Source organism: Panthera tigris, chromosome D2, assembly GCF_018350195.1.
Source record: "Panthera tigris isolate Pti1 chromosome D2, P.tigris_Pti1_mat1.1, whole genome shotgun sequence".
Taxonomy (NCBI): Eukaryota; Metazoa; Chordata; class Mammalia; order Carnivora; family Felidae; genus Panthera; species Panthera tigris.
The window spans coordinates 5,693,957-5,709,545 of NC_056670.1; the positions used below are offsets into that span (position 1 = coordinate 5,693,957).

The 15,589-nt window shown below is 40.2% G+C and overlaps 1 protein-coding gene across 3 annotated transcripts in view; it reads right to left on the reverse strand.

Annotated features, from left to right (window-relative positions):
- Positions 1 to 15,589, reverse strand: part of PRKG1 (protein kinase cGMP-dependent 1) — a 1,248,331-nt gene that overhangs the window by 781,251 nt on the left and 451,491 nt on the right. For all 3 annotated transcript variants that reach the window (XM_042959915.1, XM_042959911.1, XM_042959912.1), the window contains exon 3: positions 8,943 to 9,056. In XM_042959915.1, coding sequence (XP_042815849.1) covers positions 8,943 to 9,056 — 114 coding nt within the window. The remainder of the gene's footprint in view (positions 1 to 8,942; positions 9,057 to 15,589) is intronic.

Sequence of the window (15,589 nt, forward strand, 5' to 3'; positions counted from 1 at the left end):
ACCTGCAGCACACCAGAACTCAGATCTCCACCCGTCTTAATTCTAATCATCGCCCTCCCCCCAATTCCTTCTCAAGGACTCTAATACATGGATGCCTTTTTATCCTCTCATTTTAGATGCCAAGAGATCTGCAATCCATCTAGGACTGCTGGGTCCCTCACCGTAAATTAGATCAATGACCGCCTCCACGGACTATAAAGGACCTCTTCCACTCTTGGTCCAATGGACTAGATTTAACCCAACAGGGAAAAGCATTTAACCCAACAGGGAAAAGCAGGGCACTTATTCAGACATCTCCACGTCAGTTGTTCTCTTCAAAATGCCCATCCATATTGGTTTTCACCTAAACCAAACTATATTCGTGACCGTGAGAAAGAACAACAAAAATCAAATAAAACTTTTTTCTTTGCTCTGTTTTCCTACCAACATCCTAGCCATCAAATTCAATAAATCTAAAAGTTATTCTTGTTAACAACATAGCCCAGCAGTCCATGACTTTTTAATTTTTTCCTTGCCTCTCAACCTGTTTCTCTTTTAATTTTGCTTCTCACTCTTCTTCAAAAGAATATGTTAATAATCTGCACAATGCTGGCAGTCAGCCAACAATGCTGTGTTTCACTCTAAAAGAAAAATGCAACTTTTCTTAAATATCTCTGTTCAACAGCAACAAAATAGTAGAGAAAAGCATATCCAGAAGAACAGTAATTATTATTAGTGTCTGCAAATTTCCTTTGAATTCTTCAACGTTGACATTTGAATGCAGGGAAGAGTGTTACCTGAATACAAATTAAGCACCTCTAGGGTATAGATCAGTGGTCCTCCAACTCTGGATGCTTCACAATCACCTGGAGAACTTGCTTTACACAGATTGCTGCGACCCGCCCCGAAGATTTCTGAATGGATAGAAATGCAAAATCTCCAGCATCTTCTAACAAGTGCCCGGAGGACGCTGATGCTGTCGTAGGCACCACGGTTTGATAAACACTATAATGATCATTTGAAGTTCCCTAATCAAGAGTCTACACTTGTGTGGGGGTAGTAGCCACGTTACAGACTCATTTCAAGGTCTACACATTTGAGGGAAGGGAGGGAGGGTTGTCTATAGTAAGTGTTTCCAACGCTTCTACGTCAATTTGTATCAGACGGTTTGTAAATGATTGTGGACTCCACGATCTTGGCCTCCACTTTGTCACCCGGGAAATTAGGGACAACCTCTGTCACCTACTCGATTGGGATATTTTGAGGATCACAAAAGATATTGCCCGGGGAACAGGCTGTAAATTATAAAGCACTGTTACCATGGGTACTTAGAAATGTATCCAGTCCACAAAGGACGTCCCAGAAGAAGAGCGGGCTCTCAGATTTGCCAATGAATTGCTGAGATTGTGTTTCCTCTGGGGGAAACAAAAGTAAAACATGCGTATCACGGGTCAATTTTTTTTTTCTTGTACCTTAATCGATCTGTTACATCACAAAAAATAACATTAAAAAGTCCTTTGTTCGGTGTTTCTTAGTTTCTGTTTCAACTTCTGTAACTCCTACTTTTAAGAAATTCATTGACTAATATATTCCGTAAAAGAAACGTGTAGCTACTGAGTGATGTCTCAGATGTTGAACCATAAAGTTTCATTATATCAGACAATCAAGTGTCTCAGTATACTGCAAAAGCTAGATCCCCAAATTGGTACAGATTGCTTGTTATGTGTCTCGAAGGCTTTAAGCTTATGACCCTCTCCTCATTATATCTCAGGATTCATCCTTTCCTAACAGATGTACTTAATGTAGGTCCATATGTTACCATCTAAAAATTTTAAAAACCCACAATGGCAACATGCTGTGTAACTTTTTTTGTGGAGATGAAGCCTAAGGTCAATAGAAGTGGTCCTACAGATATACTTGTGTTTAAATGCAAAATGAGCCACTGTGGACGAAATGTAAGAGCCTGTGACAGCAGGAGAGCAACGCAGTGTCATAGTCACGGACCTCCTTCTGACTACACAGCTAGGGGACAGGGGACGAGTCGCTTAAACTCAGTTGTCTCAGCAATAAAATGAGGGTGCCACCACACCATGCCCGAAAGCCCTACATTTAGAGCATCACTCTGAGCCCTCAGATGTCCTCTGCTCTCTTCCTTATTCCCGTTGAACAGCCATCACAATCCATGGACAGGAATGTTTCATTTTCTAGAAAAAATAATGACATAATATACAGTACTGACCTACGTTACTACCTCGCTTTTTCTTCAATCATCTGATTAAATACTAAATTATTATAGTAGTATAGTAGTATAGTAAATTCTCTCTTAGACAATTCTTAAATAAATTTAGATTCAATATACTAAACCTGATGCAAACTTTACACCATGTGGGAGCATTTTTTGGACATTGCTTGTTTGTTTTTTTAATATTTACTTACTCATTGAGAGAAAGAGAGAGAGAAGCAGAGAGAGAGGGAGAGGTAGAGAGAGGGAGAGGGAGGGAGAGAGAGAGAGAGGTAGAGAGAGACGCAGAGAGAGAATCCAAAGCAGGCTCCGTGCCAAGCCTTGATCCATCAAAGTCATCTCCATACTCACAACCAAGAGATCAAGACCTGAGCCGAAATCAAGAGTCAGATGCTTAACCGACCGAGCCCCCCAGGCGCCCTATGGACTACATTAATTTAAAAATTTTAATGTAATCTCTGCACTCAACATGGGGCTTGACCTTATGACCCTGAGATCAAGAGCCACACGCCTCACCAACCGTGCCTACCAGGCACCCCTGCGTGGTTGTTTCTTATGATGCAGGTCTTTGCGGAAAATTCTGCAAGCTTGAAGAAGCTGCTAAAAAAGCAATCAGCCTTCCTTGCCCATTGTTACATTTGCCATTAAATTATCTGTGATCCTTAAAAAATAATATCCCATCAGTTAAATGCTGACTATTCCCTAGGTACAGGGAACACTCAAGGTGCTTGATTCATTAAAAGAGGGAGGGCGAGAGTCCTTAATCTAGCCACAAGAAGGAATTAAGTAATATTGCCCTCCTTGGACCCTAAGAGATGCTCCCTTTCTCCCCCAAGAAGCATTGCTAATATACGCCTGTCTATCAAGCCCAATCAATACCGAACTCCAATCTCTTTTTGGAAGTAAATATAAATCAAATAAATTCTGACTATAACAATTCCCATCAAGACTAAAAAAAAAAAAACAAAAAACAAAAAAACAAAACCCTTCATCTCGTAAAAGAAACACATGGGAGTTTACGGTTTTTCTCTTCTCCTAAATTCACTTCCATTTCACTTCAACAATAGAGAAAGGAGATCCAACAGCTTTTGCACGTGCATTCATTCAGGTGAGTCTGCTATGTGGCATCACTGGTACCTAGTGAGTTGATTCCTTTAATCAAGAAATTTATTTCTCAGGAATTACATAGTTGGATTTATGTTACTAATTTCACAGCATTCTGTAAGAGACAAATGTGATCTGTGAAAGAAAGAAAGAAAGAAAGAAAGAAAGAAAGAAAGAAAGAAAGAAAGAAAGAAAGAAAAGAAAAGAAAAGAGAAAAGAAAAGAAAAGAAAAGAAAAGAAAAGAAAAGAAAAGAAAAGAAAAGAAAAGAAAAGAGAAAAAAGGATTTTCCTAAACAGAATAGTGGCTAACTCACTAAACAATGTACCTGCTTCCCCAAGATGCTGTCGTAACACTGTTTCGCTGTCCAGGATGAGGATTCCTGGGAGGTTCCTGGACTGTTCCTTCTGTGATCAGGGCCATATTTCTAGTCATCTGTAGTCTAAATTTACTTTGTTGCTTCTCCCCCTTCAGGATGGTTAGTAGCAGGCATGCATTAGACTAGGAGGATGCAAAGCTTGCATGTTTTTAATTGGCCTCTGGAAGGCAGAACAGAGCCATTCTCATTTAGCATACTTCTCTCCTCCGCTTTTGTTCTATGGAGCAGGGAGTCCAACAGTCCAGGACCGGTGCTGCTCATTAAAACCCCAGGTAATAATCGCCTAGACGACAGCGGTGGGTACTCACAGGCTATGTCCCTTCATCTCCTCACGTGGATGTACCTCTACCCTCAGTGATGCTTTTTGGAACTCAACAACGGTGTCTTCCTAACAAGTGTCTAATTGCTCACTTCTTGATTCAATCACCTTCCTAGGTAAGGTTACGGCCACTAGAAGAGCTTTCTCTAGGATTCCCTTGGATTAATGAAATTGGCATTCATTTCTTTTGTTCCTTTACCAATAAAAGGCACTGTTGACCTTGTAAGTATCACATTTATAGTACAGAGAGGTATCTGAACAAACAATGTTGGTCAATTTCTTTCGCATTCTTTAGAATTTTTGTTTGTTTTGACAGTAGGCAGATTTTTCTGAGTCAGGTTGAATAATAGGTCTGAAACCAAGCTACGTGGGAATGTACAAACCACCTTACTGCCTAGACTCAATTTTCAGAACAAGAATAAACCGAAAAATCCAACCCTTTTCACTGTGTTCTTAAAATGTCTATGACATCTTGCAATATCTTAATGAGTCCACTCCCCCAGTACAAATATCCTAGGAAAGCTTCTGTAAACCTGAAAGTATTCAAAAGCTAAGGCAAAAGATATTTTTAGCAGACGTTACTAAAGTCACTGATTTGTTAGATTTCTTGTAGGATGTTTAGGCTCTTTTGTGATAGTACTCAAGTATTTTAATGCTGAGGAATTTTTAAATACTTGTTATACATAATCTAAGGAAAAAATAATTACTCAGATACTTTGCCCAAGTCAATTCATAAAAAAGCCTCACACCCCCATAGACCAATTTTGCAGGTAACTTTCCACGGTTATCAACTTATCCTAGTGTTGAGAGGTTTTCCTACAAAGAGAGACCTTTTATTCTTGGATTATATTGCAGTCTACCTGGATGAGAGTGTTTGAATAAATTAGTGCCTAAGGTTTGGGGATTTGTGAACAGGACACTCAAAATAGGAGGAAGAGACTTAAATTTAGTATCTTCAGGCAAAAATGCCCCAATTCATCTACAACTGAATTTGGGAGCAAAGAGCCATAGAAGTCAAACCTCAAAATAAAATCACTATGTAGTTATGAGAAATGGTTGTGGGAAATCCAGGTAAAACAGGATAATACCATAAATGTCCTTGCAAATTCACACACAGGGCAAGTGTCACCGAATCCCCTTCTCGTTGTAAATGAAATGCTTTGTCCATTCTATTTTTAGGTTTCCATTAACTTCAAGTTTCCATTTGTGTGTGTGTGTGTGTGTGTGTGTGTGTGTGTGTGTGTGTGATTTTAAAGAACCTTGGGCAAAGAAGCAAGGTAAGAGGCCCAGACTGAGTATCAATGGATATTGCTTTAGCTGTGAGGGAAGTGAAAAGTGAAATCATGACCAGAAATGACACTTTAGGAAGACAAGACAATAACATGCTTCCAGGTATGGGCACCGAGGAAGCAAGGGTTACTGAAGGATGTATTAGAAGTCCCTAACCTTTGTGGGGTTTGAAAATGGACAGTAAAACTCTTTTGTCTCCACAACCCCAAAATATTTAGATAAAGATGTCAAGTTCAACCGCCATTGGAGACAGTGCTTGGTGTTGTGGAAATCAAATGTAACAATTGATTTTTTTTCCTCCCTGGGGCATCTGGACTGTTTGTGATAGGATGGACGGTCCAAGTGGCCGTGTTCCTATCACAGATAACAGGGAAAACTTGAGGGTGTTTAAGCCACAAATGACCTCAAGACATCCATTACATTTGTTTCCAACAAAATGTTAATTTTATGTATTTTGATATGTTCATTCCTCAAGGGGGAAAAAACATCAATGGTGCTGTTTTACAAGACAGGAATGGACTCTGAATGTAGATTTCCTGCACTATACTCTCAGGTTGTCTATGTCCTTGTGGTTTCAATGTTTTAAAGAGTTATTCTTGGTGCTATCAGACCCCTCTCCTGGTGTTACTGTAATAACCAGTAGTATACGTTTATTTTCTGAGGCATGTTAATTGATTTCTCCCAAATGAAAAACAAGGAGCTTGTTTCAAACCATCATGGCACTTCTTTTGGTTGAAACACTACGAACAAGCTTATCGTATTTTATAGCATCTATCCATTTTGAGCTTTAAAAAGAAAACAACTTTTTTGGTACCGTAAGTAAAAAAAAAAAAAAAAAAAAAAAAAAAAAAAAAAAAAAAAAAAAAGCCCACAGGTAATAGAATCCTATTTGTTAGCGGGAAGTCACTGGGATTTATTTATTCATGGCCTGATACAATTTCAAAAAAAAAGTGCTCTTTTGAACAAGAAATGACTCATGTACATGGAGAACTCTTGACTGTCACCTAGGATTTAGTTACCACTGTGAGATTAAAAATGCATTAAAATGCTAGGCAGCTTTCAGGCTGACCTAGGGAGAAAGATAGGAGAAAGAGATCAGGAAACAAAATAGGTGATGTCGACACAAAGGGAGTCACATCCCACAGAAGTGAGAAAGAAAGAGGCATGGATAGGCAAGCTACTGAGTAAGTCGAGGGAAGTCCTGAGAGGTAGACTGTCACACCCAGGTGGATGAATCCATACGCCAAATGGTCATTACTGGCAAAATGATGGCTAACAAAAATGGACAAGAGCCAACAAAATCCTGAATCCTGAGAAACGACTGGATCTAAAAAGCCAAATAAGGCCATTTTGTAATATCACACACGAAGAGTAAGATAACATTGGGGGGTTTCTGTTCTGTAGTCGTTTGGTAAAATTAGCATCCATAATGGAACATAATCAGAATTATAAAGTGATCAGCCTGAAAGTTTAATTTAAACATAAATTTAAAGTGGTACTTAAGGATCATGGTCATAAGTATAATCACCCTGGATAGTGTAAGAGACAGAACAAAAGGTCCTGAATAAGAAATAATCATTATTCACACCTTATAGTTCTTCACACGATACGCAGAATCTCTCGGTAATAGATATTATTCCTCGTTCATGCAGAAACCTCTCCATCTATAACCGCAGAGGTAGGTCTACACTCCATCAACCTTAGGCTCTTTTCTCAGTACAACCTCCACATCTTAAGTATGCACTATGAAGAAATACACACACACACACACACACACACGTGTGTGCCTTTTCTGAGTCTGTGTTAAAGAAGATGCTCCATTACTCATTTTCTTTGATGTAGATGTTCTGATTGCCCCAAATGGTTAGAATTGTGATTTGCATTCAACACCCAGTTCCTTCTCAATCAGATATAGGACGTTTTTCAACGGATCAAATAGTAATACAATAGAGGCTATAGCAGATGAACTCCATTTTATAAGAAACTCATCAATTTCATAAAGCAATCATTTTATGAAAAAAATCTTTGCTATAAAATTTAAATGCACTATTTAGTCTATCTAAAATATTTCTTTAATAATTCAAAGTTTCAAAAGATTAAGCACATGTTATTACCAACTGTTGACCTCTTGGGAATTGGGGTTTTCATTAGAATTAAACGAGCAGTATACAAGGCTGAAATATTTTTAAATGTTCACAGTTCACACTATTCATAATTCAGAGAAAGCCTGTTTTGAACAAAATATGTTACTCCTGTCCCTTTTTTGACCTACAAGGAATGTATTTCTCATAAAACACAGCATGAGAGTATAATCTGTTTCACTTAATAGTGTCATGACTACTCTTCTTTTCTAGTTAAGGCACTTTTTAAACAAGTTAAAGTTGTGGCAGATTCTGTGATGCTTCACTGGGCTTCATCGTTCTTTGAGTCATGCAATTAAATGATCACATAAAATAAAAACATGGTGCGTATCAATCAAAAGAGTTTCGTGCCTTCAAAGATCGAGATAAAACATCATGAGGCAATCATCCTCTAAGGGCCGCAATCGCAACCGAATAAAAAGGCGATTCACTAACAAGACCTACAGGACAATTTCTGGGTTTCTGGCTGGCCGTGCATTCTTGAATTCTTTACAATCCAAGGGTCAGTGCCATATTGTTAGCCGCATGCCATACTTGAGAGAAAAAAAAAAAACAGTAAACAAAATAATGTCATCCAGCTGAAACTGATAATTTTTCATTTTGCCAATAGTACTTTTTTGGAAAGATAAGAAAACCTAATCAAACTGACTTGTGATTGCGATGGCCCACAGGATTGTGTACCCAAGAGCATTTCCAACACGAAATACACACATCTGCCTAAAGATGCAATGGACCTTCCATTGTTGCCTTTTGCATTCAGCTCTGTTTGTTACACACTCATTATATCCTGTAGTCAGGAAGGAGTATTTAAAACAACCACCTCCCCCCACTCCCCAACGCCTGCAGCTGCTTCTACTGAGTAATGAGTTGCTAGAGAAATCATATATACACATACATGTAAAATTAGGGAGACAAGTTGCTTTATTGCCCCGATTTAAAATAAGCTCAATCAGTAGAAAAGAAAAATACTATAATATACAGCTTGATGAGCAGCTGAAGACAAGAATATACTCAGACACAATTTTAGAATTCAGGATATATCTCGCTCAATGAGGCTTGAATGAGACGAAGGACATTTCTCCTTTAAATTTTTTCTAACCCAATGAATGAACAAGTGGAATTTATGGGGGAACGTAACCCAGAATAGACAGATACGTAAAAATTCCTTAAGTATCAGCATGCGGCTTCAAGCGAAAAGGTCTTGCTTCTGTTTAATTTATCAAGAGAATCGCATTTTGTAAATCTTAATTTCTAGGAATTTCAGGTTAAAAGAAGATTTTCCACAAGTCAGTGAAACAACTGAAGTCAGGCAGAACTGATTGCTAACCCTCCTTCAGCGGACAGATGTATCAACCCCATTGCAAGGTGAGAATTAAACTATAGATTAACAAAATCACAGAGACTGAATCCGGAAGTACGTCAACCAACATCTCAAAGCTCTAGGGGAAAACGGCGCTGGCAATATTTGCAAAATAAGAAAACAGTCTTACTCTTGACGGTAGCTGTCCGGGTACAGTTGTAAAGAATTGCCAGCTCTCCGAACACCTTTCCTGGACCCATGGTGCACAGCTTCACACCTTCTTTGGTGACTTCCACCTTACCATCTGAAAAGAAGAGACAACGTTACTTTAATTCTCTCCCGTGCATCTCATCTGTTGCATTTGTCATCGGCAAGAAGGAATACCGGGCTCATGTTTAAAACTGCGAGGCAATTACCAGTGAACATCAAGTCTTAGCTTGGAGGCAATGGAGGAACAATAAATCACGTCGGTTAAGAGATGCCACCCTTCTTTAAATTAATCGCTGATAGCACTGTGAGATAAAACGGAAAGCAGGCCTGAAAAAAGGGGACAAAAGAGTAAACGCGTGTTTTTCCCAGTTTTAGAAAACTCTGGTAATTCCGATTTTGATGTCATTTTGAATCTGAGGGTAAAACTGAGAAAGCAGGTACATTTTCTATAGCACGTTTCATACTGGGGAATGCTCATTTGAGTAAGGCACGGCGATTAGGGAAAGGGAGATTGCTTTGACCCTTGGGCACTGTTTAATTGCAGCTCATGGTAGGTTTTCTTTGTAAGCATCTTATCTGACTTGGTCAAGATTGTTTTATCTGTTTCCCGGCCCTGCAACACGGACTGTAAGGAAAAACAAACTAACTACGAGGATAAGGGGTCCCTGGGAGTTCTCTGGGCACAAAGAACTGGGACAATGAAATGATAAGAAAAGGAAAGACCAGGGACACAAGGACCCTGGATATACAGTGTCACTTGCAAGTAAGGCAAAATCTATTCATGAGGGAAATGGAAAAAATATACTTTAAAAGGGTGCAGCTAAGTGGACTACAAATTCTATCACCTCACAAAATTGGGGGGTGGCAGTGGGAAATAAAGTCAACACAATGCATTCTAGACCAATCCCCCCCTTTCTATTTTTCTTCCAAGTTCCTTATCCATAGTCTACAGAAGACAAAGTCTGTGTGGCACTAGCTAGTGCATGGAAGGAAGTAACACCACCAAGTCCTCTCCAAACTTCAGGTCCCCAGGCATTGATTTCATAATTGCCCCCTTATTGATGCGTTTCCTGTAGTATTTGACTTGTAGAGTTGGGCTTTAAACTCACTCCCTCTTAAAAAAAAAAAAATCAACCTACTTTCAACTAAGCAATAACATTTGTAAAATCACAGGTTTCATGTGCTAATTTGCTCAGACACCTATGGGGATAAAATCCTAAATGTCACAAAAAAAATCCTTTTTTTTGTTAAGTTAATCCATGTACCAGTGATGCAGGGTCAACTCTTCAGACAACCTTGTTCTACCCCGAAAACCATTTTCATGCAAATGTTATCAGTGGAGAGAGAATTCTGTGGTAATTAGGATAAAATTTCACATAAAATCTATTCGCTACTCTTGAACCATGTGGGTGCACCTCCTCTGTGTGGAAAGAAGCTATCCGGGATGAACAAGTCCAACATTTCACAAAGTTAGGACATACTCTCTTATGGGGGTCTGGCCACTCGAAATTCAGTCTAGCTTTTGTCATGCCTCACTTCTTGACCGCGGAAAATAAAACTCTGTCTCTTGATAGGTACATCAAAACCAGCCCAGTAAATTTGTATTTTCACAAGCCTCAGATGTCCCTTGCCCATGGCATGTCCCCCCTTCCCTTTCATGGGTAAGCCTGTCCCCTCAGGAATCTCATCTGCCACCAGAGAACGAGAAGCAGACTCAGAACTTTATGCAGTTAGGAGGTTTATACGTCATTAGAAGTTAGACCAGGAGTTGAATTCTGGTTCTCTTATCTGTTCCTTATGAGCCTTGTGACTCTGGGCATGGTATTAATTTCCCCATGCCCCAGTTTCTTCATTAAGAAAGTGGATAAAGGAAAAGCACCTATCTCATGGGGCGGTTGACAAAATGACATAATACAGCAGGTTCAATGCTGAGTGCAATGCCCAGCCTATAGAAGACGGTCAATACATGTTAGCTCTTACTATTGGTGTTATTTTCACCATACTCCTTATCTAAAAGGAAGGAGGGCTTATTACAGCATACTGAAACACAATATTCCGTTATCTAGTCCAGAAACCAACCAACATCCCTATAGGTTAGTAGGTTTGGTTTTTTCTTTTTTTTAATGGAGAAAGTAATTGTTTCAGATTTCTCTAGGGGGGTTGAGAACTTCTGGGTTCAAATCGATATCATACTGAATGAAGGACACGGAATTGCAAGAAGTCATGGCGATCTACCTGGCAGAATGCATTCTCTTTATCCTCTTCCCCACTCGGCCATGTACTGCCAACAGTTGACATAGTATTGCTTCAGCAAGGACTGCCTTAGGCTGGAAGCTCCCATAAATGACTTTTTTTTTTAATATAATTTATTGTCAAATTGGCTAACATACAGCATATACAGTGCACTCTTGGTTTTGGGGGTAGATTCCCATGATTCATCACTTACATACAACACCCAGGGCTCATCCCAACAGGTGCCCTCCTCAATGCCCATCACCCACTTTCCCCTCTCCCCAACCCCCAGTCAACCGTTTGGTCTCTGTATTTAAGAGTCTCTTATGATTGCCTCCCTCTCTCTCCATTTGTAACTAGTTTTTCCCTTCCCTTCCCCCATGGTCTTCTGTTAAGTCTCTCAATATCAACCTATGAGTGAAAACATATGATAGGTCTTTGGCTGACTTACTTCCCTGAGCATAATACCCTCTAGTTCCATCCATGTTGTTGCAAATGGCAGGATTTCATTCTTTCTCACTGTCAAGTAGTATTCCATTGTATATACAAACCACATCTTTATCATTTCATCAGTTGACGGACATTTGGGCTCTTTCCATAATTTGGCTATTGTTGAAAGCGCTGCTATAAACATTGGGGTACATGTGCCCCTATGAATCAGCACTCCTGTATCCTTTGGATAAATTCATAATAGTGCTATTGCTGGGTCACAGGGTAGTTTTATTTTTGATTTTTTGAGGAACCTCCACACTGTTTTCCAGAGCAGCTGCACCAGTTTTCATTCCCACCAACAGTGCAAGAGGGTTCCCATTTCTCCACATCCTTGCCAACATCTGTTGTTTCCACTGCTGTGAGGTGGTATCTCAATGTGGCTTTGATTTGGATTTCCCTGATGATGAGTGACGTTGAGCATCTTTTCATGTGACTGTTGGTCATCTGGATGTCTTCTTTGGAAAAGTGTCTATTCATGTCTTCTGCCCATTTCTTTACTGGATTGTTTGTTTCTGGGTGTTGAGTTTGGTAAGTTCTTTATAGATTTTGGATACTAACCCTTTCTCTGATGTGTCATTTGCAAACATCTTTTCCCATTCCATCGCTTGTCTTTTAGGTTTGTTGATTGTTTCCTTTGCACTGCAGAAGCTTTTTATCTTGATAAGATCCCAAAAGTTCATTTTTGCTTTTAATTCTCTTGCCTTTGGAGATGTGTCAAGCAAGAAATTTCTGTGGCTGAGGTCAAAGAGATTGCTAACAACTTTTTTTTAAGTTTATTTATTTTCAGAGTGGGGGGAGGTGCAGAGAGGGAGAGAGAGAATCCCAAGCAGGCTCCATCTTGTCAGAACAGAGCCCAATGGCAGGACTCGATCCCACAAACTGTGAGCCCATGATTTGAGCCAAAGTCAGATGGTGACTGAGCCACCCAGGCACCCCCAAAGTACCAACTTTCCAGTGCATTATAATATTTTCCTGACTTAAAGCTCTAGCTTCAATTGTATTAAGAGAACTAAAAGCAAAATCAACAATATCTAAAGAACTTTCATACATCACTGCTTTTGGACAAATCCACTTCTCTGTTGAGGTTCCAAAGTTGAAAGTCTTCAGTGGAAATAGACCCACAGGAGCAAGACCACTACTAAGATTCCTTCTGGACAGCTTAAGAATTAAGGCTTCTCAACTAATAGAAGACAAGAAACACAGAGCTCTTACTTTAGCTCAGTGGTTTCTCAAAGGACATCTATGGACCTGTCACATGGAAGCTAATTAATAAAATCCAGAGATTCCCCACTCTGGGAAATTTTACTGTTCCTATACCACAGTGACTACACTGCTACTTAGTGTTGGTGTACCTTCCTTCTCTGAAAAACCATGCTTGTGTAAAACTGATTATGCTTTTCAAGTGTATTTTGAGAGAGAGAGAGAGAGAGAGAGAGAGAGAGAGAGAGAGAGCGCGCGCAGAGGAGGGGCAGACAGGGGGAGAGAGGGGAGGGAGGGAGAGGGGGAGGGAGGGAGGGAGAGGGGGAGGGAGGGAGGGAGAGAGGGAGAGAAGGAGGGAGGGAGAGAGGGGGAGAGAGAGGGGGAGAGAGAGGGGGAGAGAGAGGGGGAGAGAGAGGGGGAGAGAGAGAGGGGAGAGAGAGAGGGGGAGAGAGAGGGGGAGAGAGAGGGGGACAGAGAGGGGGACAGAGAGGGGGACAGAGAGGGGGACAGAGAGGGGGACAGAGAGGGGGACAGAGAGGGGGACAGAGAGGGGGACAGAGAGGGAGAGAGAGAGGGAGAGAGAGAGGGAGAGAGAGAGGGAGAGAGAGAGGGAGAGAGAGAGGGAGAGAGAGAGAGAGGGAGAGAGAATACCAAGCAGACACCACATTGTTAGTGCAGAGCCCCATATGGGACTTGAACTCACAAACCTGTGAGATCATGACCTGAGCCAAAACCAAGAGTCATAGTTGGATGCCCAACCAACTGAGCCACCCAGGCACCCCAGCACTTATTGATTTTAACTGATAGTTAATCTTTTAACAGATATGTTTTCTTTGATAGGACCTCCAGAAATCTCACAGTCAGAATTATATATGACTCAGGTCTGAAACGTGTACAAATGCGTTTCTGGTTCCAACTCGTTTTCCTGATTGTTTTCATATTTGCCTAATTTTCTCATGTCTAACTCATTTTTTTAAAGATAGGTACCAACATGCCTACATATTATAGGTATTCACATATATCTGAATAATCAGTGTTGAAAAGAAAAGAGAATATATTCCATATTGATTAGATAGTAAAAAAAAAAAAAGGTGGGGGGGCACCTCTGGCTCAATCAGTTAAGCATCCAGCTTCAGCTGTGGTCATGATCTCACAGTTCATGAGTTCGAGCCCCGCATCTTCATTGGACTCTTTTGTCAGCACACGGCCCGCTTTAGAGGGAGAGGTGTCTCCCTCTCTCTCTGTCCCTCCCCTTCTGTCTCTGTCTCTCTCTCTCTCAAAAATGAATAAACATTCTAAAAAAAAAAAAAAAACAGAAAAGCAAAAAGATTTAGCAAGCGATTTACTGGAACAGATTGTATCTGAGAAATAGAAATCTGGATAGAAAACATCTTTTCCAGGTTAAGTGAAATACTACAGGGTCACTATATTCACAATAGCCATGGAAGTGAGGAATGTGATCACACAGGATAGATGAGAATGGTCCAAAAAGCATTTTTTTAATAAACAGAAAACTCTACTGGTAAACAGAAACACCGTGTTTATAAAACGTTACTGAGTCACTGTGTGATCACTTTCCCTTCTTCACCCCTGCTGTGTGGATGGAGTAAATAACCCGGGAGGCGGGACCAACGGGGGCTAAAAACAAAGGTAGGAACACACATGGCCTTAATTAGAGAGTTCTTTCGAAGACCTTTGGAAAGGTCTGGATTTCCAGGAGCCCAGCAACGTAAATTATTGATGTGAACTGTGAATTCGGTTAAGCTCACTCACTATGCCGCAGAGCAAACTTCAAGCCAAATGAGAAGTGATTATACACTTACAAATGGATTTCCAAGTACAGAATCTGTGGCCCACTTATGAAAACGAAGAATAAAACCATCACAAGCTTACTGCCATCTACCAGAGAGCCCGGTTCCCACCTAATCGATGTCCTTGGCAAGTATCAGGACCATCCAGGAGCCACTCCCCTACTCTTGTTCTCCCCCCACCTCTTTTTTCCATGCTATGGCTACCTTTGAAGTTTGGCTGAAATTGACCTCCCTTGCATAGAAAGTAGGTAGGCCTATGTGTGGTTATTTTGGTGGTGAGGGGAATAATGTGGGCTGAAACAAATAGGGAAAAAGTCAGTCAGGCTCAAAATATAGCATACTTTTGCCAGAGGCTCATACCAACTTAGAAACAGCCCAACTTGGAGGTTTTACATAATTATAATTCACTATTAACTTCAGGAGCGCATTTTGAGGAATTCACTTAAGGTCAGCATGGTTGAATGTAATTTCTGTTTCTTTTAAAGAAATAGCAGAAATTCATTAGCATTTATTCATGACTCTTTAATACTTTAATTTTCAACCACGTTAGATTCCCAAAGATTTTTTTCCCCCAAGAGTAGCAGAAAGGCATTTTCAGAACATCCTAGTAAAGTTCTAGATGTTCCCATTACGTTCTTTAACTGGACTCAACAGTGACTAGAGGCCATTAGAACTGTTATTCGAGGGAACTAATGACAACCAAAAATGTGATCCGTCTGTATACTCTGATTTTGTTCTTAATAGTCACTTTTGCTTTTAGGAAATATGGTATCATATTGGCATTATTTTTACTCTGCACTATCTCCACCACAAGAAAGAAACACACAAATCATTTTTATTTGGCTTTGCTCCATTGTGAAAGTTGTTTACAGAAGAGACGTGGGGACAGTTG